Genomic DNA, 24,510 nt, shown 5'->3' on the forward strand with positions numbered 1-24,510 from the left:
AGGATTTGGACTACATCTCGCAGTATGTATGTGTGAGTCAGCTCCCAGCATGCAACGGTGGAAAGGAGAACTATAGTTCCCAGAATATAGTTGAGGCTACACTTACCGGATTGGATCCGGAGACCTCACCTGCCATTATCATCCAAGTGGATATCAGCTTGGTCTTCACGTTGTTTGGTAAAGTGCTGTGAACGTACTCCTGAATGCAATTCTTGAGCTCTCATATTGTGACTCTTGGTTCATGGCCTTGGTTTTATTCTGTTTTGTTGTATAATTATCCCTTGGTTAGTTAGTAAGTCTGCAACATTTCAGAGTCTGTGACATTCAAGATACCCCACCATCTGTTATCCACAGGCTTCGTGTCCGGTGTTTCTGGGGACAGTCACTTGAGCTTTAGCTGTACGGTACAACTTTTCCAAAACCCTGCACCATGCCGCTCTTTGGAAACAACTTTAGTCCAAAGAAAACACCTCCCCGGAAGTCTGCATCACTCTCCAACCTACACACGGTAAGTCCTAAACACTGTCCTATGGGCAATAGTTTCTCTTTTCTCCCATTCATTCTCCCCCCACACCCACCCTTCTAATTCATCTCACTTTTCTCACTACCTGCTTACCCTAAACATTTGCTGCATAAAATAAAAAATCTGGAGTTGTAATATTTTTATGAACAAAGGTCAGAAATGGTTGGATGTGTCTAACATGCTTTAGCAAAGCCAAAAAGTCTGGTGTTGGCTGCTAACCTTTTGACTTAGTGCTTATTCTGTTTGTGAATGTTTTTCGTATGACGACACGTGACACACAAGAAGCCCGGAAGCAGTGCTGGGGAACCTACCAGGCCCTTGCTTAAGTAAAAAAAAAAAATTGTCTAAAAGCCAAAAGACATTTTTAATGTCAAAGCTCAGAATGCACCAGAAGTCCCTGGCACTCAGTGGAACTACTTACTGTGCGGATGTGCCCATTGTGCAAGAGCAGAGTGCTGTCATCCAGAGTTAGGTAAGCCGACGGCTGAAGTTGGCTGATCGGTGTCACATGTTGTGGTGGGAGAAGCAAAATTTGAATGACACTACAGCAGACAATAGATAAAGAAAGCAGACTGGAAGCCACTGTATGTAAGTATGTATAGTCTATATATTTTGTTTATATTAAAAACGAGAGGTCTGGGCTAACTAGACCTAACAAAAATAGTAACCCTAACTTCTTTATATGGATTGTATGTTGTGAAATAACTTTTTTTATCCTGTTAGTCTTTTCTCCACATCAGATAATAATGGACGGATTTGTGAATCTTAAGTCTGTTTAAAGTTCATGAAATCCCTGTGGTGTGTCTGGAGCAGCAGTTCATTGCCTGGTACTCATTTTAGATCCACTAGCATGCCAGGGAAATTTAGCAGTATGGATTCGTAATGGAGGTGCTGCTGCGATCAATGTATGGATTGACCGTGCCTAGTGAACCTTTGTAAATCATGTGTCCTGGGCTTCTCTAAGGTATGGTGTATGCAGATAACTCCAATAAGGCCAAAGATGGATTTGGCCCCCAAAATGGTCCCATAGTCTTATAGCAGTAGGTGTAAATCAACACTACTGGCTAGGGAGGGCAGTTGCAGACAGTGAACCCAGAGAGTGACCCTTACCCTATCTGAAAGTGTCCTAACTTCCATGCTGATCATTTAACAATAGAACATGATTTGGAGTCACCACTGAGCAGAGCGGGATTACCAGGAAGATCATATCTCCTCCTAGCACTCGCTCAATGATGCATGAGGCTTCTTTTCTTTTCTGTGGTTGTCTGAATCTGGATTTATTTCGGCATTTCTGTTAGCTTACAGTGTTTTAGAGCACTTTGAAGCTGCTTGAAGGGGGTGGCCATAGTTGCACTATATGATACACGTGTACAAACAAAAGGACTTTAATTACTATAACCTGAAGACCTAGTTTAAACACAAAAGTATATCTAAATACAAATAAAAAAGGATAAAGAAAGGAATGTAAACAGCATAGGCAAAGTAAATTATTATCCCACCTGCCCTGGCACTGAAGTGCATTTGATTTTAGGTGGAAATGCACATGATGAAGGAAATGCCGCCAGTCACAAGTGCAAGAGAACCTTTGACTGAAATGGGTAAACCCATTACCCATTCTCTTAGCTGTATGGGGCGGAAGTAAAATGTGAATGACGGTTTGTTATATTAAAGGCTAAGTTATGTAGTGATTCATAAAGATTTATTAGTGTGAATAAATAAGAACCAATACATACAAAGCCTCATAACAAAGTGCTGTTGGGAACCAACAAGCGGACATTTAGAACATTTATGTGGGTCTATGGGCACAACCAAGCAAAGATGGGAAAGAGGGGCGGGCGAAGGGAAGAGAGAGGAGTAGGATATAACATTCATCCAGAATAGAACAACAACAAAAAATCATAGATGATTCTCCAGGGCGGAGACCTGGTCCTTGCAAACCTTTTCCAGCAAAAGAATCATTACACTCAAAATCATTCTTAAGTTTTTACGTACCACATCGTTCTCCATAAATTCCTCTTCTCCAAGTTTAGGCCTTCTTTGGTTGTGGCTTAATCTTTCTACTGTGGCAGAAGGAACTATCATAAGAGTGGGTCTCTGGTTAATATGTGTTTTATTTATTTGACCCTTTTAACATTCCAACACTTACCATATTGGCAGAATGTTCTTATTGAGTTAAACAATTCGGTAGAGGATGGGAACATTTGGAACTCACTATTTTCTGTTTAAGGTGGTCTCCAGATCCTGACGAATTCACCCACAGCGAAATTGGGCTTTTAAAAAAAATAATTTGGTATTATCAAAGCGTTCCTTAGTGCAAGTCGGTTGAGACTGTATATGCCTCCTGACTTCAAGGATGTTCATTTTGGAAACATGGCATTTACCCTGAGACAGCTCACCGTTGAGCCTCCATGGACATACGTCAGAGGTGGGGAGTTTCCCTCTCAATAGGCTGGTATCTGTGGCACTATTGGGGGATATACTGTAAGTCCACAATCTGTCACAGAGAGCTACAGAAAACAGAGTGACCTTGGCAGGCTAGGTGTATACTGTCCTTAACTTGTTCAATCTGCTTATTGCACTGTGAGTCATAAAGGGCAGTCCTCAAGTTGGTTATACCATGAAGACTAATTAAATCTGTCATTTTGATGGAAGTAAGTTTCACCTCATTATCTGTAAAAATCATTCCAGGAAAGCCCTCCTTCCTTCCTTCCTTGAGGAGTTCTAGAATTTTGGAAGTGCTTGCTCTGTCAACAAACTTTACCTCTGGTCATTTAGTAAGATAACCAATAAGGACGAGAGCATACCACATCCCCAACTTTGCCACATGGATTCAGACCAGTGAACTGATTATGAAGGGGGTACATGATGGTTCCAGATTTGTGTTGCAGGACATGTAAAATCTCTGACGCAACGATCAGCATCCGTGGCCATTCAGCGCCACCAGAAATGCATCCTACAGAAACCATTAAGGCTGAAATCCTTGTGTGTCCTCTCTGGCAACAAGAAAGAATGTTTAAGTGAAGGAAGGGACACATACTTTATTGCAAAAGACAGATCCATTCACTACACTCACTTGGGCAAAGGAATGTATAGGTCCACCTAGTGATTTAAGGAGGGCAATATTCCAGCACGTATTTCTTCACTAAACCCAATCCATCGTCCTTATATACCTTGACCCACCACAGTTCATCATCTATGCAACCAATTTGGAGTGTGCAAACGTCACTCCAATTCACCACAATATCGATTTCCCAACACCCTTTGCATTAGTGTTCTACATTCTGACATGGCATGTGAGATAAAAAGTCTATTGGTTGATTGTTCCTTCCAAGGCTTAATAAGCTTCAATACACTGCTACTGTAGCTTGGAGCTCAGTCTAGCAATCCGTGCAGTGGACATTAAGCTTCCCCATAGCGACAAAATGCGGACAGGGTAATTTCTTTCCTCAGATGAAATGATTGATGGCTCAAACAAAAGACAAATGTTCCCACTCGATGACAGCATATCTCCACTCTATTGAGGTGAGATTCCTGGAACAAAAGGCTACTTACTACACATTCTTCACTCCCATGTTTTTGGGAGAAGACCGCTCCTAAGCCATATGAGCTGCCATCCACTGAGATGGTGCATTGCATTCTAGATAAAATAGTTTTAAAATTTGGGCTGTTGTGATCTTATGCTTCACAGCTATAAAGGCTTCTTGCTGAACATGTCCCCAAACAAAACTTTGACCTGTTCTCGTAATTTGTACAAAGGTTCCACAAGGGTTGCAAAGTTTTCCCCAAAATTGGAGTAGTATTCACGCATGACATATATACCTCTTTGTCGTTTGGTGGTGGTGCATTCTGCATAGCCTTACCCAAGGATGATTTTGACACTTAAACCATGTACTGATAATTGAGTGTCTTAAGTACTCCAAAGGCTTTTTGAATAACCTACATTTTTCAGGAGACAAAGTCAGATCTTTCATCACCAACCTTGAGCAAACTTTATGCAGAACAGCACAATGCTGTTCTTTATTTTTGATGAAAACCAAAACGTCATCTTGGAAGCATTTGCCATTTTTGTCTAAGGGCCTGATTTAGAGTTTGGTGGAGGGGGTTATTCCGTAAATATAGCATATGGAGATTGTAATACGGCAGACGGGATATCCGTCACATTTTTGATGGAGTAACCTGTCCGCTAATCAGGCCCCAAGCCTTTGGAGAGGTGAAACATGGCAAGCTGAAATACAAATGCAGCTGACTCTAGGCCAAACAGCATCCTACAGTATGGAACATCCTAAAATATTTGAACAGTCAAGGCGACGTGAGGAAGTCTGTGAGAGACTTCTCTGCAACTTCAACCTGACGATAAGCTTGTCTGAGGTCAAGGGTGGCAAATACTATGACACCATTCAGGTGTGCAAGGATGTCATTTATTCTAGGAAAAGGATGGCTGTTGATGACAGCTGAAGCGTTCAATGCACGAAGATCAACACAGAGAAGCAAGCTGTCTTCTTTTTGCCAAGACTGTGGGAGAGACCAATTAGACCATTAGTTTTCTGCAATGATCTTACCTTTCTTGAGCTCGTCTAGCAATTTTTGTACATCACCCACCAGAGAAAGAGGCACACCTCTTCCCTTTTGCTTGACTTTATTGGTTACTTCTCGGATCTTAATGCAGTGAACACAACCTTTGAGCTTGTCCACATTGTTATTGATGATGTTTATTATCAAGACGCACCCTGGAGAAGTAACCTAATCTAACACAGTTGCTGCACTCGCAGTAGAGCTCTGGACATCCTTTGAATCAGGCCACGTGGTTGCTGTTGCCAAATCAGATGTGGGCAGTTCTAGTCTCATGCTTCTTGCTTTGTCTTGGTTGTCTCATTTTTACATTAGACATAGTTATGTATATTTTCAGTTTGTCCTTCATTTATCTCTTCAATATGACACAGATTGTTCATAAGCCTTCAGCGTTTTAATGACCTTTTCCATTGTGGGGTCACTTAGTACCCATAGTCTTCTACTTGTGGTGTTGACCATGAGTTGGTCTCTTAGCATTGCGTCATTTGACTCTCCAAAGTTGCATGTAGTAGATAGGCTTGTAGGGACAGTCAACACATTTTCAAAAGTCTCACTGTCCTTTTGTCACCTAGTGTAGAAATAGTATCTTTGTAAAATGCAGGTTTGAAGTAACTATGTAGTCTCAACATTGCCTTTTCATAGTCATTGTATGCCTCCTCATCCTCTGGAGACTCAATTTTGGTAATAGTCCTGAAAATCTCCTGCCCTTGTGAGCACAAGCAATTTAGTAAAATAAATTTTCTATGATCTATAGGCATTTTATTAGTGTCAGTAGCAACAAGGTATATTATGAAATCCTCATTCCATCACTTCCATAGAATAGGAGTGAGGTTCTCCTTGGCACTGCTGAACTGTGGTAGTTCAAATTGCATTTTGGATGGAAGGTAGAACAGAATTTCCAGATAATTGATGACAGCAAGGGTCCAGGCAGGTTTCTCACCCCCAGCAGAGTAACACACAGCGTCACCTGAGTGGAATGGCTCTGCTACGAAGTATGCATGGAACATCCATGAGAGATGGAAACCAAATGTGGCCCAGGGGGCAGACTGAAGCAGTGAGATAGCGAAGAATGGGGCAGCTTCTGAATGTCATGCCAAGCAAGGATCAGATCATTAGATGCACCACGGACTCAGGAAGCATAAAAGAAATCCAAAGGTATAGAGGGTCACAGAGTGTGTTTGGCTCTGTACTACGATGGCAGCCCTCATTGGGGCTAATGCATCCTGTCCTCATCACCAAATGTAGCCTGTATAAACTAAAAGGCACAGGGCCTCATGTACTAAAATGCAATTTTTTAAATGCAGCCCGTTTCCTAAATAGGAAATGGCATGCATTTAAAAATTAAAAAATAAATGATTTACAAACTTTTTTTAATTAGTAAGCAGCGGTCTTGTGGCTTTCAATAAAGCATTCTTTTTAATGCAGCCCGTTTTCCTAAATGGGGAATGGCATGCATTTAAAAATAAAATAAAAAATGATTTACAAACAATTTTTTTATTAGTAAGCAGCAGTCATGGTATTTTTTTTTAAACATTCACAAAAGAGAAGGGGTCATTTGGGGACCTCTTCCCATTTGTGAGTGGGTGCAACATCCTTTGAGGTGGTGGTAAAATATTAATGTTTTGTGGCCGGACTTCGGTCAAAAACATTAATACATACCTTCCACATCTTGGTATTTGGAAGGGAAATCCTTAACGTGCCTCTTCCTTCCAAATACTGATTATTATTATTTTTTTAAACCTTTTCCAAATCATTAAATGATCTTTGTACAGTTAAAGGGTTTTAGCATTCACAGATCCTCTGGTTTACCAAATATGACAGCAAATACTAAAACTGGTAGTACATGAGCCCTATAGTTCTTAATAAAATGTTTTGGTGTTAATAAATTACAACCAATACACACACACAGCCTCATCTTGAAATGCAGTTCGAAACTATCAAATAGACCATTAGGTTGTTTTGTGAGGATAGAGCCAGTTGAACAGACCAGTGAATGTATAGTTCTTCTGTTTCTGTTTATATGGATGTTTTTGCTCTGATTGGTGACCAATGACTCGTTGCTGGGTGCACATGCACGGTCCAGCGCAGCTTGCTGAATCGGTGGGTCAGCATCCTCAGGTCTGTCAGTTGGGCCTGAAGTTGAAAAGCCCTAAAGCCATGAAGACTGACTTGAAATTGAATGGCCAGCCCACTGCAGAAGTATCGAAGGATCCATCACAAAGGCTGAGAGAGATCAAGAGTGACGTGAAGGTGTGAGAGGGAGGAGGCAGTTGGCAGTCCAGGAAAGAGGTGGGGAGACCTTGTGTTTGTCCTTGCCTACATACACTTCTGAGCGCTCATTGTGTCTGCTGTCTTCCTCTGTGCACCCCCTGTAGCCTTTGAGGAGGGGACCAGAATCAAGACGTTTTTGGGGTGATGGAGCAGCCGTCACGGCAAAAGTATTGTACACCAGCTAAACTGTTGGCAAGCTGCCAGAGCCATTCCCCATGCTGCCTCCCACGTCCCTCCCACGTGCCTCTGTGTGCTAGCCAATACCCATTATGCTCACTAGTACACGTTTGCGGATCTTCACATGTCTTCTAGGGGTTGGCTACGCGCAGCCGCCAGAAGGCGTAATATGGAACCCATTCTGACCGTTACACTTCACATCCTTTTCATTGCCATGCCAAGCAACGCATAACCTAAGATTTGAGCCGTATGACACCTCACTGATCACAGTGCTAGCGTATAAATTGTTCCAATATTTCCACTCCTTAGCAGCACTGAATGAGCTGTGTAAGAATGTAGTACTATGAAGACAGTGAGAGAGTTTGAGTGGGTCACACTGCGGGTAATCAATAAGGTGAAATGTAGATTTTCCTAGTAATTTATGACGGAAAGTCTTAATTTTATTAAAGACACGGAGGCGAGTATTATGCTTCTCGATCTTGCTTTATTTTGAATAGCAGCAGTCAAGAAACTACACTTCCCATGAGGCTGGAGTAAAAAAGCAGCCAATGGGAAAGAGAAACGTATCGGCATTGGAACCAATAACAATGCTTGAACACGGTATAAACAATACACTTGACTGTGACCAGCCCTCTTTCTTGATGCGAGAGGCTAGTTTGTGTGAGAAAATAACGGGATAATAGAAACAATTATGGCAACTGCCAACATGAGAGAGCAAAGTTCTTGGCAAAAGTTCATCCAGAATTTAAGTAGTGGAAAGAAATGGTGCGATGATCGGATTTTGCTGCGGTCTTGAGTTGGAAGGTTGGTCCAGCTTGGTGGTGTTGAGAGCTTGTTCCGGGAATCAGGAAGGATTCTGAGGCTGGCTTGTTGTTGCTATGGGAGGGAAGAATCAACAAAATTAGTGAATTTGAGGTGGGATAATACTCGCCTCTGTGTCTTTAATAAAATTAAGACTTTCCGTCATAAATTACTAGGAAAATCTACATTTTATGGCAAGACCGGAGGCTCTTATTATGCTTTTTTAAAGCATGTTAACTATTATAGAAGTTGCTGTATGAATAGGTTTACAATAAAAAGTTCTGAAAACATAATCATTGGACCAGTCAGCCGATCTCAGAATGTCTTCGAGTCTGGAACCTACCCAAAAAGCTTTGGAGGCCATGGCACCCCTGGAGGAGTGGGCGCCAAATACAGAGGTGTCTATACCTGCTAAAGTCATGACCCAACGTACCCATCTGGCAAGAGTAGCGGATGAAACGGGCTTGTGGGGTTTGCGAAAAGAGATAAGGAGTTGGGATGAAGACGTTCTGAGATTGGCTGTGCGATCTTCATATATTTTGAGACACTGTCCTACACATAGTTTGGGTTGATTGGGGAAATAAGGATAGAACACTGAACGTATATTGGTTTTAGTACGTTTGTTAATAGTAAATAAAACACCTGTGGGGGAGAATTGTCTGGATGAAATATCCAGTGCTTTAACATCTGAAATACGTTTAATGGAGATTAAACAAAGTAACATTGTTAATTTAGCTGAAAGCATTTTCAGAGAAAGATCTGCATTATCCTGCCAGGAAATAAATAAATTTAAGACAACATTGACATCCCATAACTTAGAATACTTAGATAATGGAGGAAAAGAGAATTTTACTCCCTTCAGAAGTCGGCATACCAAGGGATGTTCTCCAATCGGTTTTCCGGCAATGTGAGAGTGTTGAAGGGAAATAGCTGATCTATAAAGGTTAATTGTCCTGTAGGATTTGCCTGTGCCAGCTTGTGCAGCAAGGAAGTTTATGATATAATTTATATCGGTTGAAAGGGGATCGATATTCCTTCCCAGACACCAGCTTGACCAAAGAGACCAAGCGGATTTGTATGCCTTTCTGGTGCCGGGAGCCCATGCGTTGTTAATGAAGCTTGAAGCTTCCGTCGAAATTGGAATGGGAGGTTGGGGATACCTGAAACCTTCCAGGCCGATAGGAAAAGGGAATTGTTGAGGATGAGAGGGTGAGGTAAACCGGAGGGATTCCGGAGGAGGGAAGGAAAAACTGGAAGGAGAACTGGAAAGTCGATAGTTAATTCGAGGAGAGGGGGAAACCACACTTGAGATTGCCAAAATGGAGCTATTAAGATTAGAGAGGCTTTTTGTCGCCTGACCTGAGCGAGCACTCTGGTAATCATTAGAAAAGGGGGAAAGGCATAATTGAGCGTGAATGACCAGTCCTGGAGGAAAGCGTCGGAAGACAGGGCTGAGGGATCCGGACGCCAACTGAAAAACAGAGGAAGTTGTGTGTTCAGGCGGGACGCAAATAAGTCTATTTTGAAGGGACCCCATTTGTGCAGAAGAGATTGGAAAACTGAGGGATGGAGTTTCCAGTCGCTGGCATCTCTGAGATAGCGGGAGTGCCAGTCTGCGACATTGTTGAGAGAACCGGGGAGGTATTCTGCTAACAGGGAAATTTTGTTGTGGAGACAGTAATCCCAGAGACTTTTTGCCAGATCTGCTAGGATTTTTGATCTGGTGCCTCCTAGGTGGTTGATGTAGCGGACAGCTGACACATTGTCCATGCGGAGGAGGATGGTACACTGGACTCTGTCTCTTGCGAGGCTTTTGATTGCAAAGGAGCCCGCAAGCATCTCTAAATAATTGATATGCAATTTGGACTCCTCTGAAGACCAGAAACCTCCAGTCGAGATTGTGCCACATCGTGCGCCCCAGCCCGTCAGACTTGCATCTGATTCTAACACAAGATCTGGGGCTGATGGAAATATAGTCTTGCCGTTCCAGGCGTCTAAATGGTCTATCCACCATTGAAGTTCTAGGCGGGACTCGTGGTCGAGAGTGATGGACTCTGAGTAGGAGAGACCTCTTCTGAGGTGTCGGATTTTTAGTCTCTGGAGTGCCCGGTAGTGGAGGGGTCCGGGGAAGATGGCTTGTATCGAGGAGGCGAGGAGTCCTACGACTCTGGCTAGGGATCTGAGGGAGATTTGGGAACTCCGGAGGAGTTTCAGAATTTCTGATTTTGTGGATTTTACCTTTTGTTGTGGAAGTTGGAGGATGGCTGCGGAGGAATCGATTATGAAACCCAGAAACTCTATCCTTTTTGAAGGAATAGATATGGATTTTTCTTTGTTGACTAGGAAGCCCAATTGGGCTAGGAGGGAGCAAGTTATTTGTAGGTGACTTTGTAGGGAGAGACGGTCCTGATGCATTAACAGAATGTCGTCCAGGTAGATGAGTAATCTGACTCCCAGGGACCTGAGGTGTGTTGTGATCGGTTTCATTAGTTTTGTGAAGCACCAAGGTGCGGAAGAGAGGCCGAATGGGAGAGAGGAGAAATGGTAAGTTTGTCCCTGCCATTGGAATTGGAGACATTTTCTGTGAGATATGTGTACAGGAACGGATAGATATGCGTCTTGGAGATCTAGACGGACCATGTAATCTTGTGGGAGAAGAATGTCTCTTAAGTGAATGATGGTTTCCATTTTGAAATGTCTGTATACAACAAATTGATTGAAATTTCTTAAGTTGATGACTGGTCTCGGTTTTTTGTTTTTCTTTTGGACTAGGAAGAGGGTACTGAAGAAACCGGAAGGATCCGGACGGGAAATCTGAATGGCTTGTTTGTGTAGAAGTAATTGGATTTCTGATGAAATTAGGGACGACATTTCTGAAGAGAAGAAAAGAGGGGGGGGAAAGGACCGTTGGTGTGGGACTGTATAGAGTTTTATGGTGTAGCCTTGAACTGTGCTGAGTATCCATGGATCTGAGGTGATCTCTTTCCATTTTTCTATGAAATGACGTAGGCGCCCTCCTACAGGAGGAAGGCCATAATTGGGGCTTACCTTGTTGGTAATTGAATCTGGCGCCGCGATGTCCACGACCTCGGTAGCCTCTGCCGCGTTGGGGATAGAACTGGGGTTTGTATGATTGTGAATCGTACATGGAATTGTAGGTGTTATAGGCGTTGAAGGAGCCTCTAGACCCTTGTGGTCGGGCGGGGCGGCCGGTAAAGCGGCTCCTGCCTGTACCGGCCTTGCCAAAAACCCGTTGGTGGAACACCTTTTTTATTGATTGTTGTGCCTTATCTATAGAGGCGAAAGTGGAGACAAACTTTCCCAGGTCTTTTATGAAAGAATTTCCAAATAGGAGACCATCCGCTTTGACACCAGGGTCGATGAAAGCTAGATTGGCTAGCTTAGGGTCCAATTTGAGCAGGAGACCTTTCCGTCTTTCATGAATAATGGCCGAATTGGCGTTGCCTAAGAGGCAGAAGGCTCTTTGGATCCAAAGAGATAATTCTGTCGGGTCAATGTCCGTATCTTCTAATTTGGCTGATTCTGCCATGTCAAAGATTCTGGCCAAAGGACCGACCAGGTCCAAGAGTTTGTCTTGGCAGTTGCACCAGGCCTTATCGACGCCCTTACGGGGATCTTTGCTAAATTTGGAAAAGAAAGTAAGGAGGGATTGGTCAATGGACGGGGTAGCGGTAATGTTGGAAGAAAGTGAAGGTCTAGGGCATTCTGATCTTAATTTGGACCTAGTGGGTTTGTCTAGGGGAAGTCTCAGTCTGGAGGAGATATAATCAGACACATGGGAGGAGGGTAACCATTCGGTAGAATTGGGGTGTTGGATAAAAGAAGGATTGAACATGGGGTTACCGTCTGGGTCTAGAACTTGTTTGGCTGTGAAGGTATTTGTGGTTGACTCAAGTTTTGTTCTCTTGGTGGGGGGGGAGGACTGAGTCTGGGAACCCCAGATATCGGGGTCGTCATCTGGGTCGTCTAAATCGCCCATTTCGTCATCTGTGTCTGAAATATGGGAAATGGTGATTTTCTGTGGCGTAGCAGATATATGTTTGGTCTTTTCAGAGCATTTTAATCTAGGGTTCCCCTCCTTGGAAGGAGGCCTTGGAGGAGACTTGTCCTCAATCTGGGGTGAAGAAGTTTCACCAGTCAAGCTAACGCCATCTGTTTTCTGTGTAGACAAATCCTTAATTTTTCTCTTTCTGCATTCCCCCGCAGAATGGGCCAGTAAGGATTTGGAAACCATATCCTGTATAGAGGATTGAAGGTTTTTTGTCATTTTGCCCATTGAATTTTTAATGGCTTTATCCACAGAATCACTAATAAAATTATCAAGGTCCTGGTTAAAAGATTCGTCCTCAATAAGGGAATTGTCAGTCATATTGAGAAAACAGGTACTGATAGGGTTAATGGGAAAAATGTAGGGGCAAGACCTGGTAGAACACACCCACCGGGGTGTTACCGTTGTAAAAGGCACAGACGGGAGCTTGAAATCGAGCTGAGAGGCTGAATTCGGGCCGTGTGGGAAGAAACGAAGTATTTCAGCCTACGCGCGCGTCGTGAGAGAAAGACCGGAGCTCTTGTGAAGAGAAAGGTGACAGTTGGAACGTTCGCGTTCCTGGAGGCCGGCGCGAGGTGGGGGGGGGGCGGAATAAGAACACCTCGGGCGAGTATTTCTGGTAGAACAGAATTAAATAAATTTCATGCAAAATAGTACATTGTAAGAAAATAACGCGCAGTTAAGAAAATGTGAAGAAAATTTTGGAACACTTATCTTGACTGTGAGCAGCAAGAAAGAGGGCTGGTCACAGTCAAGTGTATTGTTTATACCGTGTTCAAGCATTGTTATTGGTTCCAATGCCGATACGTTTCTCTTTCCCATTGGCTGCTTTTTTACTCCAGCCTCATGGGAAGTGTAGTTTCTTGACTGCTGCTATTCAAAATAAAGCAAGATCGAGAAGCATAATAAGAGCCTCCGGTCTTGCCATAAAATTAAGAGACTTAAGACAGACATAAGCCCATAATGGAGTTTTAGACCATACAAATTCATCCACCAATGCTCTCTGTCTGGTATCTTCATGCTTCTAACAGGGGAGTCAATGTTACAACCAGTTGTCAAAGTGCTCAGGTGCCAATCCTGGCCCAACAGGTTGCTGTACCAAAGACCCCAGGCAACATTACAGGCAGTTCTCCTAACTGTATACAGAGGTAGCTGTTCGGACTGTCAGTGATGAATGTAAAGCAAATGTGCGTTCTGCATCACTGTGGATTCGGTGGGACAAAGCCCCTGAACTAGCATAGGACAAGGTTGGTGCAGGTCAAGATTTGGAGAGACCTCACATTGATGTCCTCTCAAGAAGCCAGTCAAATTCCGGAAATCTTTGAGCAAAGCAGTAGATGAAGAAGGCTGGAGGCATGCAAGGCGAAATAGGCGAAAGGGTCTCAAAATAGCAAACACAAAATAAAATATAGGTCCATTCTGATATCCAATCCTTATCTAATAGTGCCCCTACATTGAATATATCATCTGAGTCTGAAATGGCAAACATCTGGAGTCCAGGGAGGCATTTAATGCAAGGTGATGCTGCTCAACCTTTCCTGCCCCCCAATCTCACACGCATTTCTGGAACGGAAGAGCATGAAAGCATAGGCAGTAAAAAGGGCCCCTTAAACGCCTGTGCAAGGAATAGGAACAGATGCACTCTTAAGTTGAATGGATGGCCAGGGCTGAGAGGGAGAACCCTTAGAGTTACAGAGCAGCAAAGGAGCCTGATAGCCATAGTAGAGGTGACAATGTCAGCAAAAGTGAAAGGGACACATCCCACGAGCCATAAACTAGTGACAGAGTTAAGTCTCCAAAACTAGGTTTATCCAGTACACCTCTCAACAGAGAGTAAAAAAGCCACACTCAGCCAGGAAGGACACAAGTCTCTTTTTCTCTCCCACCCTCGTTTAGTGGAACCTCCATGACTACTCAGAAAACCTGCTGCTTTGATAAGGCTTTGGAAATGGAGTTGCTAATCCCTGAGAAGATGGGATCTCTGGACTAAAACTCTTCCTACAGAATGAATGATGCTAAAAAAAAAATAACTAGAGTCTGGCTGTCACCAGAAACCCAGAAAACACTACCCTTTTCTTTGATTTCCTCTCTGGAGTTTAAAATCATCTATGCCACTGAACACCGAAAAACAAATGTAGTCCTTAGTTAACGAGACAAGGAATCATATTTTTATTATGAAGATGCCTAATATGATAAAATGGGAGCCTTCTGGTCCCCTCAAATGTTTTATCATGGCTAAGGGATAATGTTGAACCTAGATACGTGTGGTCAAGCACATGACATTTGGGATCAGGATTTGCGTTGTTGATTGGGACCAATCATCTGATTGCATCATCATAGAGCGTGAAGATAGTATCTTACCATGTTCCCTGAGAAGAAGCTGGAATGGTCAATCTTACTCTCTAAAATAAAGTTGTTGTTATGATCAATGACAGTCTTCAATCATAACTGTTTTGATTCTGTCCAGAGTTGGCTGCTGTCTTGCGTAATACACTTTAAACACCCTTTCCTTATATTTTGAGGAATAAAATGGAAAGTAAATGAAATGCTACTACACATGTTTGACTGCTACAGATGTTTTATCAACTTACAACAGTCTTTTTCCTTGAAGTTAAACATTTTGTACAACCTCGTTGTACATTGTAATGTATTATTTCTCCTGATTTGTCTGTGCATGAAAGGCTGCCAGAGAAAAGTGTTTAATAAACTTCGTGTGTATTTTTTTTTTTTTTAATTACGAGAGGCAGGGGCTGTCTTTAGGCCAAACTTAAATATGGGTAATATTTTTTCATAGATGTACAGTTCAAAGCAATGCAATAGTTCATACAAAAAAGTGAGGTTTTGGAAAGCCAGTTGCTTTATACACAGTCAGCCCCCTATTTTCTGCTCCTTCAAGGGGATTTTTGGGTTATGTCCATGCACTCCTATATAGCATGGCTGTTTGATGCTGAGGCTTTTTAATCATGCTCCATTCTGCTTCCTGTGCACCCCCTTGGAATTCTTGTCGCATGGGCACCTAAAGTGCAATGATTGTAAGATGTGGCGAGGGGCTTGAAAACGTGGCTATCAGCTGACCCTATGTCGTTATGGCTGCAATTTCCAGCTTGCTGTTTCAGATAGCGGCACCAAGCATGCTGGAACTTGTAGTTTCACTTTTCCCATTATGCATATTGTTTGATATGTACCTCCATGTAGCGCTGCTGTCTGAAAAAAACAGGACGGACTCCTCGCCACATAACGACCTGGGCTAGTTAACTATTATGATGCTCTTGCTCTGTTATATCCTTCACTCCTCTTTGTTAGTTTGTCATAAAGAAAGAGACTCCATTAACTTTGGGCTCACAGAGACTTGGATAAAAGGTAAGATTTGGAAATCAGTACCCTGCAAACTAATATTTAATGGAAAGGACAGTTCACTCTGGGTATGTCACACACTTTGGCCTAGGGGCCACTGACCTTTCTTCTTCCTGCTTCCCTTCCTCATATTACCAAACTGATTTGGTCTCTGTGTATGAGAGAAAAGTTACTCTGACCAAATTGCATCATGGTCTTCCCCACAAATATTTCCAGATTTCCGAAAGAAGTAGGGTGACAACTTCCATGAGGTCTTTACAGAGGCTGTTTCTACCCTGGAATTTTGTGCGTTAGGCTAACGCATTGTGGGTGTTGTAGTCTAGTTCTGTTTCCACTAAACTAGTTAGACACGAGAGTCCAGCGAGGACACTCTACAAACTCCAACTAGGAAACCAGAAATGGGGGTTAGGTGGGTGATAGAAACTCAAGATGTCACATTTGTGTTTCCTTCTTTAACCTGCCCTCGATCCGTGCTCATGCTCTTCTTGTTGGCCCCTATACACATTTTTCCTAGGTTGCCCCAGTTGCTGACTCTGAGTGTTAGTCTGTGTCTAGTCCTGTAGAAGACAGCGCAGTTGGGAGACTGGGTCTTTCTTGCAAGGACAGAGAGAAAGACTACACTAAGAAAATGCACAGAGACAACTGATGATGTGATTACTTTAGGCAGCTACTAGAACGTAACCTCAATGCAGGGGCTGCTGAGTACATAACAGCAGAATTTCAAGCATTCAATGGTATTGTATCTCCCTGGTTAACACTTTGCCAGAGTGCCTAGGCTGCAATAGTGTATGCTTGGTCCTCACCATATAAGTTCTCTCTGTATGAAAGAGGCAGATCAGTGCTCAGGGAAGTCTACCTGATACTGTTTCAAAACAGCAAGACTGTATTTTTCCTATGTTTTTTTAATTTTATTGCTCTAATCTCGCTTTTTACAAAGAGTTGATGGCACTTTGAGGATGCAGAATCCTTCTACCTTTGACAGATTAAAAAACCTTGAATAATTTGTCATTTTGGTTGTGCAGTGAATTTAAGCATTTCTTTTCTCTCCCCTCTCATCTTGTGCTCTCCACTGTTTCCCTCTAACGTCCTTTCTTCCTTCATTCTCTTCTTGTATATTGCTATTCCCTATCTCAATTCTACTTTTCTCCCTTCTCCTACTTCACTCTCTTTTTTCTCTTCCTGTTCCATCTCATCTATGTTCTCTTCTGTATTCATCATGTCCCTCATCTATCCTTTCCCCTTTCCTTGTCTCGCTTTCTCCCCATTTCCCCTTTCCTTGTGCTCCTTTTGTTGATTTTTCAGTTGGATCGTAGTGTGAAAGAGATAGAGCTGGGATTGGAATACGGCCCTCCAAATATGAACATCGCAGGGCAGATCCTGAAGTTTGAAAACGGGCAATGGATAGCAGGTATGGTCTACTAAGCAATATAAAGGTGGATAGTCTGCACAGACCTGGCAAAATAGTTTAGCTAAATCCATATCTCCTGAATTGCATGGGGCTTGGGGGAGATTGGTATGGCATCAGACTGCGACCACTTTCACCGGGGTTAAGGAGAGGCACTTTCAGGACAGAATATGTACATTTTTTAAACCTTGCAGAGGAGGAGGTTAATGTAGCATGTTATAATTTTTTATTCCGTTTTTGTATAAGCTCTGCTGGGCAGAGATTACGCTGCACAGCAAAAGAGCTTTTATTTTTTCAGTCCATCCGTTAGCATTGACGGCTTACTATACCTGTGGTAAACAGACTAACATCTTCTATAGGGGCGTGAAATATTGAGAGGTGGGATAGATAGCATGTTTCACTGCTTGTAGAAGAAAAATCTATGTTTGCACCACATTTTCTCCAAAAATTAAGTAGTCCTCTAAAATAGCTTCTTTACTTTTACTGGTGACAAACAGATTGATTAAAAAGAGTCCAGGTTAAGGGCACAGTAGAAATTCTTCTCCATATTTCCTTTTGTGCATCTTCCACATGAGTGTGCAGCGGAAGTGTACATTGGCACATAACTCACCATATAAAATCCCTGATGCAATCCTTACACGGGTTGATGTGTTGGGCCGCACATTGTTGTGGGCAGGAGGGCAGCTTGAAGTTGCCTTGCGCACCCTTCTGAGGTTTGATTGTGGGGGAGGATGGCTCTCCTGCACATCCGGAAATACTACGGGTGGCTTATGTCTGTGTAGGTAATCGCTGGGCCTATGCCCCCTTAGATGGCCAAGTGTTTCAATTGGACTGACAGGCCCTGGAAAACAGAAGCTACCCCCACTGGTTATGCAGTGGTAAACCGAAATGGGTAATGGGTCCAGCTACAGAAATGGTGGTTTGGACCTGGAGGAAACTAACTAAGGAGATGGGATGGGGTGATAGACTGTCCCCGAGAATACCACTGGGGGAAGGACCTAGGCTCCCAAGAGTAGCAGCCCTGACTGTTTTTCAGGGGTGGGATAAAATGGGCATTTCAACTCTAGCAGAGGTCCGGGATGCTAACTGGGTGGTCAGATCTCTCACTTGCGGACAACATTTCAGATGCCTGTTGTGCAGTGGTTGAAATATGCTAAACTGCGAGCTGCCTTTCTCTGCACTGTTCCCCAGATTCAGAGACCCAAGAAGACTCACCGTAGGAAATGTGTTTACCAGACAAACCTGTGGGGGAAAAGTTAATCTCCTTAACATACGGGACCCTGATGAGAAACACACACCCTCCCCTGGGCTGTCTGCGGGATAGATGGGCAAGGAATTTTGGAGACCTGGATGAGGATGAATGGCAGGATGCATTAATGTTCCCAGAGGAGGTGGCCATTCTAGCAGCTCTCTATCTGATCCAGTTCAGAATCCTGCACAGAGTCTATTATACTCACACACTGCTTTATAGGCTGGGCAGAACTGTTAACCCAGATTGTTTTAGGGGATGTGGGCAGGAGGATACATTCTATCACACGCTTTGGAACTGCCCTGAACTTGGAAGCTTAAGGTAAGCAGTTAGGGGTACATTGGAAGATGCAATGGGAATACCTTTGGAGCTCCAGCCTGGGCTTACACTGCTAGGAATATGGGGACAGAGCAACCACACACACTATCACAACCTCCTGGTGAACTTAGGTTGTCTGGTGGCAAAAACAGATATAGCTAGGAAATGGGGCTCTGGAACTCCTCCCCGACAACAGGTTTGGGTGGCTGGCATGGAACATTGTAGGGTGATGGAAAGGGAAATTTATTGTAGTAGAGGATTTGACAAGAAATACGAGGAAATCTGGGGAGGTTGGCTTTCTAGCATTGATTGATTGGTGAGATTTACCAGATGGGAATGTAGTGTCTTTTTTTCTTCTTCTGACATGTAACTTGTCCGATAGACATTGGCAGGTGTTATGGGTTTGGTCCGGTGATGTTCTGAGCACTTTTGGAGGCTGCTGCAACATGATGGAATGGAGCTGCCTTCTTCTTGTTTTCTGAATAAATGTGATGCATACAGTGGAGATTTTGGGCGAGGGGAGCTTACACTGTGTTATGGGTATTTCTTTACCTTGCATATATACCAAAAAAAAAATTCTCCAAAAAGTGTACATTGGCATTTTATAAATGCTGTTTTATTTCCTCCACTTTTAAAATATTTTGTCACATGTAGGAACTCCTTTGTGTACACCCTGTGATAAAATACGGGTATTTGGAAAAAAAATTAACATCTGTTTACACCATTGTGGGACTAGCTTTTGGTGGATAAATGGGAGGCAAAACTCCTGGCCCTGCCCTCTTTTCTCATAACAGATATGTCTTGCCCTAAACGTATGAGTACAGCCACCGTCTTGTACAGTTTGATTGTGAAACTCCACAGCTGTTGATTTGGTTATCGAGAAGTGGAATTTTGTATTGTAGTTTTAAAACACCCTGTTCTGCAGCTTCATCAAATGCTTCCCCTAGTCTTGTAATAAAAAATGCCTAGAGCGGCCTTCACCTCCACTTCACGGTGTCCGGTCCTACGTCTGTGTTACAGTCAGTTCTTCCAAATGCTAACTATGCTAGAGCTTTTCGTGAGAGGCTTTGGCTGCAAACAAAAGGATGGAGAATTACCCAGATGTAGAGAGTTCCATGAAGTCTGGGTTGCTTAGCACTGTTGCAATTTTCCCATTGTCTTGGATTTCTTTCTCATTGGCTTCAGCTAATTCCGGAGTACCTTCTGCATTTATTAAGGCGAGAGGAATCTTAATAATACTGATCTCTTAAATTTTAAGATTCTTTTAGTACATGTTCGAAAATATGGCAAAAATGGATCTCTCCTGACCAGTCTTGCTGAACATGCACACCTTCTTTTTGAAAATCCTCCCTGTAGCAAAGGGGATAGAACCCAGTACTGAAGATTTTCGGGGGCAGAACATTTCTTTACCCTATGTGTAAAAAATGCAAGAATCTTTTAAACAGAATGCCTAATATAGCAATGTCCTGCACACAGGCAAAATTGGTCATTCATTATAAGTGACACTGTTCAGTCTAAATTTGCAAAGTTTTTTGCTTTTGCCTACACATGATGCCTCTGAGCTTGGCACTAAGGAGAACCCTTTTTTTTTTGTTGAACGTTTGTCTCCTAAACAGAATTATGGTAGTGCAGAGATTATGTTAAAAAATGCAGGTACCTTCCTCGAGTCTCTGAAGATCAGACGTGTGCTGACCTAAATAAAATTTGTTAGGTTTCTCAAACATCCAATAATGCTGTTGGCACTGTCAATTTAGTGTCTACGCAGTACTCCAGAAAGGTCTGTAAGACTAGAGTAGAACAACTTACATGTCCCGCGAAAGCCTCATGTGTGACTAACTGCTCCTGTCCCATTACCTTTTTAGAGGCAGATTGGCTTGGTGAGAAATGCTCCTGGTAAGGCCAGCACTTGCTGGCTGTGGACGTGTCAAAGGGGTTTCACAAGCAGGGCCAAACAGTGACGAGGGGCACATGGGTGTTCAAAAGAACCCCTAGCGATCATTAGGGTCTGCTACCTGAATCTTTGCACTGATAGTTTCTCAAAATAACCTAATTGCTAAGTAGAGCCAGTGCAATCGATTCAAGGAAAAATGAATGCCCCTCCTGACAGTGCAAGTATACCACATGCACGGAATTAGCTATTCGGGCTTGCTTTGCCATCATCCAATGAGGCTGCTTATGTTTAATTTTCAATATTTTTCTTGTGTTGATTAGAGTCTGGGGGTACAGGAGCACAGAAGGAAGTGCAACGCCTCCGAAAACGGAACCAGCAGCTGGAGGAGGAGAACAACCTGCTGAGGCTGAAGGTGGAGGTTCTGTTGGACATGGTGAGGGCACAGCGGTGAGATCTAAGAAATAGCTCTGCTGTCTGTAAATGATCTTCGAAACTTAGGGATCAGTTCTTGTGCACTAACTTGTGAGATGTGCATAACTTTGGTAGTGGCTGTGCTGTCAGTAGATATGCGATATGTATAATCTGAAAAAATTCTCCTGTGTGAACTCTGGATATAAGAAATCTATATACACAAGGGATAGTTCTGTAACATCTGTGTACTAAAAAGTATATATGTGTGCTGTTGACCCATGGAGATCTCTATACCTTAAAGGGTACCTCAGCTGTCCCAGCCTGTAAAATATGTAAAACCTAATATATCTGAAGTCTGAACCTCTGTGATCTATGTAGCCTTAAGGATAGTTCTGCTATTAAACCCTGTAAGATGTCTACAAAGCCTTGCTGAGGAACTTTCTAAGATCAGACACCATATGAGGTGTCTGATGACCATGCTGCCTAAGCCTGTATGATTTCTGTAACATGCCATGATACTTAATAGTGTTGCTGTCTTAGCCTCTGAGGTCTTTTCATTTGGGTGATAGTTATGTTGCTCAATGTAAGAGCCTGTATTATCTGTTTAATTCAAGGGATAATTGCTCACTAGATTTTGATCTTTGTAGGTTGAGCGTAAGAGTTCAACCTTGTGTATACTTTTAGTTTACTTCTTATGGCTTAAAGCAATTTCATTTGTTGATTGCAGTGTCCTTTAAAAATTCTTACTCGCTAGTGGTCAGTTCTGCCTTTTTCTCCCTCCTTTGTCTGTTTCAGAGCAGTAACCAACTACTGTATTATTCCACTTTGGTTTCTTTATCTGTTGCTGTGACGGACTACTTTTGTCATTTCTTGGTTGCTCACTTTTCACTGTGGGTGTTTTAGGCTGGTAGCTGCCTCCGTTTTATTGCAGCATTCCGTTCCTCCCGCCTCCTCCCATGTTGCTGACATTTGTTTTGGGTCTATTCCAGTGCTGTCCTTGTTTACCTCTGGCTCCTAAAATAAACATATTTTACAAAAGAAACACCCAGTGCCTAAACATGTAGCTCACTGCTCATAAATGCAACAATATGCCCTTTCTCGTAGAATGTTGCGAAACCTAGAAGCAATGATGTGAAACTTGCAGATCCTCATCTGGAGTCTCTCTCCAGGCCACCTCCGTGCCAGCCCTCAGAGACATCCACACACAGGGCATTGCTTATCTCCTTTATTGAGGCCATAAATCTTCTCAGGCTGCTCTGCTATTGTTAACTTCATTAGAGGTTTGTTGAAATGCAGGGCAAAAATACTTGCAAGACTTTTCATTCTGTTAACATAAAAAGAAAAATACTTTTCCAGCCTTATGTTCCAGTTTCTTTTCAGACGTTTAAACAACTTGAGGTAGTGCATTCATCTTCTCGTCTTTGTGATTTCTGATGTCGGTAGCCGCCAGTGACTATGAAAACCTGGCATGAAAAGACAAAATTATGAGGCAGGGTTAAGCAAGTTATATTGCAAGAAAAGCCCAGTTCTGAATTTACAATACCAATAGCTCTAACTCAAGAAAATGCGAGAACTATTGGAGAAGTGTGGCTCAATGGTTAGAGCGGCAGACCCTGAAGCAGAGATCTGGCTCAAGACCAGGGTTCAAGTCCCGCTTCGGCAGGTCTTGGGCTCAATTCCCCTTGACCAGATAATTCTCGCCTCGGTGCCTAATCTAATTCATGGGTCCCACTCTGCAACTCTGGGCAATAGCTTGCTTAATCTCCACAACGGCCCCAACAGCGCTTGGATGCCTGGCTTCACCCTGGGGGTGCTCAGGAGTGGGCGCCTCACAGGGAAAAGCCAGGAGGGGTTCCATAGCGGTATGAGTACAGCGCCTTGAGACCCTAACGGTGAGTAGTGCGCTATACAAGTGCTAATTTACATTTTTACATTTACATTGCATTGCAAATGCTTGTTTTCTTTGTAATCTGATAGATGGATTTGTTGTATTAGAGTGCAAAACAGTTCAGAGAAGTGATGTGCTATTGGCTCCATCTGGTTAAAGAAATCTTCACAGTTTGCTTATAGAAGTTGACTATTAAAATACATTTTATTTTCCATGGCCATCATTAACCATCTCTGATACTTGATTCTTGTTTTCAGCTCACTGAAACAACAGCGGAGTCTCACCTGATGGAGAAAGAGCTGAATGACCTTAAGAACCTTGGTAGAAGGAGAAAGTGAAATGAACTGGTGGTGCTTGCTAAGAAAAGGCCATGGTGCAAACAGAAGTTAAAGGAATGGGACTGTTCTAGACCAAGCTTAGATTTCCCAGCCTTAAATGATGATTTAGAAGTGTCACTATACGTGGACAGATAATGTAGGACAAATCTCTTGGTGATCGCCCCATTTTTATAGGCACAAAACCAAAATAGCCTCCTGTTTCCAAGGGATTGTAACACAGATGGTGCAGCCTCTGCTAAATAGTATCTGTAAGGCAGCCATATTGAGATTTCAAAATGGAAGACTCACGATAAGACATCGCAATGAATCTGTTCTTGTAAATAAGGGGGCTTGTTGACTGGTACGCTGAGAACATTTCCACCAAATGCATTTCATGCAGTACATGTTCTGCAGCTATGGGGCACAATTGTCCCCCTTTTTTTATCCAATATATTTAAAGTCATGGTACGTTCTGAACAACTTATCTTTAGAGGCCTCGAACCTCCTCCTGGTACTTGGGTTCAACCAAAATTGTTGTTTGTCACTAGTTGGTACTTGAATTGAGACATTCTGTACACGTCTTCTGTCCAGCATTTTGAGTATTCCTTTGGTCTGGCTGAAGCTGGATCCACCAGTGCTGGGGGGTGAAAAATATTTTATATCAAAGTGTGTGTGTCTTTTTACATAGAGGTTTATTTAATTAAACACAATGTTGTAGAATTTCTTCGTTCTCTGCGATTGTGACTCCTTACATTTATGGGCGCTGCTTCTCTTGACCTAGTTAGTGTGAAAAAATGTGTGAATAACAATAATAGTTCAACGGAAAATCGTGAATGTGAAGAAAAGAGTGGGCAGGACTGTAGAGATATATTCTTAGAAAATTAATCTCTTCTTTTAGGGTGGGAAGAGCCCTGGTGAGATTATTTTATTTTCAATAATGGAGTTCCTTTTTTGACAATTTTTTAGCCCCACTAACTCTGCTAATGTCATGAAAATGAGAGCACAGAGTTTTGTAGCTCCCACTTGGTTTCAAAATACTGCAGGGGTTACATCATAATTTGCGACAAAATCAACAAATATAAAATTGATTCTAAAAATACTGTAGTTTTCTGCGCACTCCAGGTCTCTATGGAGGCATCACTTAACTGTTGATAAAATTCCAGTTGGACATCTTATGGTATGGTCAAGCTGCAAAGACATAAATATTACTTATGCAAAATAATGTGCTAATGTCGCCCAGGCACGGATAATCCTCCACTGACTGCTG

The 24,510-nt window shown here is 42.7% G+C and overlaps 1 protein-coding gene across 2 annotated transcripts in view; it reads left to right on the forward strand.

Annotated features, from left to right (window-relative positions):
* The window catches only part of CBY1 (chibby 1, beta catenin antagonist), a 59,177-nt gene extending 35,210 nt beyond the window's left edge, over positions 1-23,967 (forward strand). For both annotated transcript variants that reach the window (XM_069231317.1, XM_069231318.1), the window contains exons 2-5: positions 355-508; positions 17,067-17,172; positions 20,948-21,060; positions 23,184-23,967. In XM_069231317.1, coding sequence (XP_069087418.1) covers positions 431-508; positions 17,067-17,172; positions 20,948-21,060; positions 23,184-23,264 — 378 coding nt within the window. In that variant the 5' untranslated portion in view covers positions 355-430 and the 3' untranslated portion in view covers positions 23,265-23,967. The remainder of the gene's footprint in view (positions 1-354; positions 509-17,066; positions 17,173-20,947; positions 21,061-23,183) is intronic.
* Positions 23,968-24,510: the final 543 nt, after the last annotated feature.

Source organism: Pleurodeles waltl, chromosome 4_2 (genome assembly GCF_031143425.1).
Source record: "Pleurodeles waltl isolate 20211129_DDA chromosome 4_2, aPleWal1.hap1.20221129, whole genome shotgun sequence".
NCBI lineage: Eukaryota > Metazoa > Chordata > Amphibia > Caudata > Salamandridae > Pleurodeles > Pleurodeles waltl.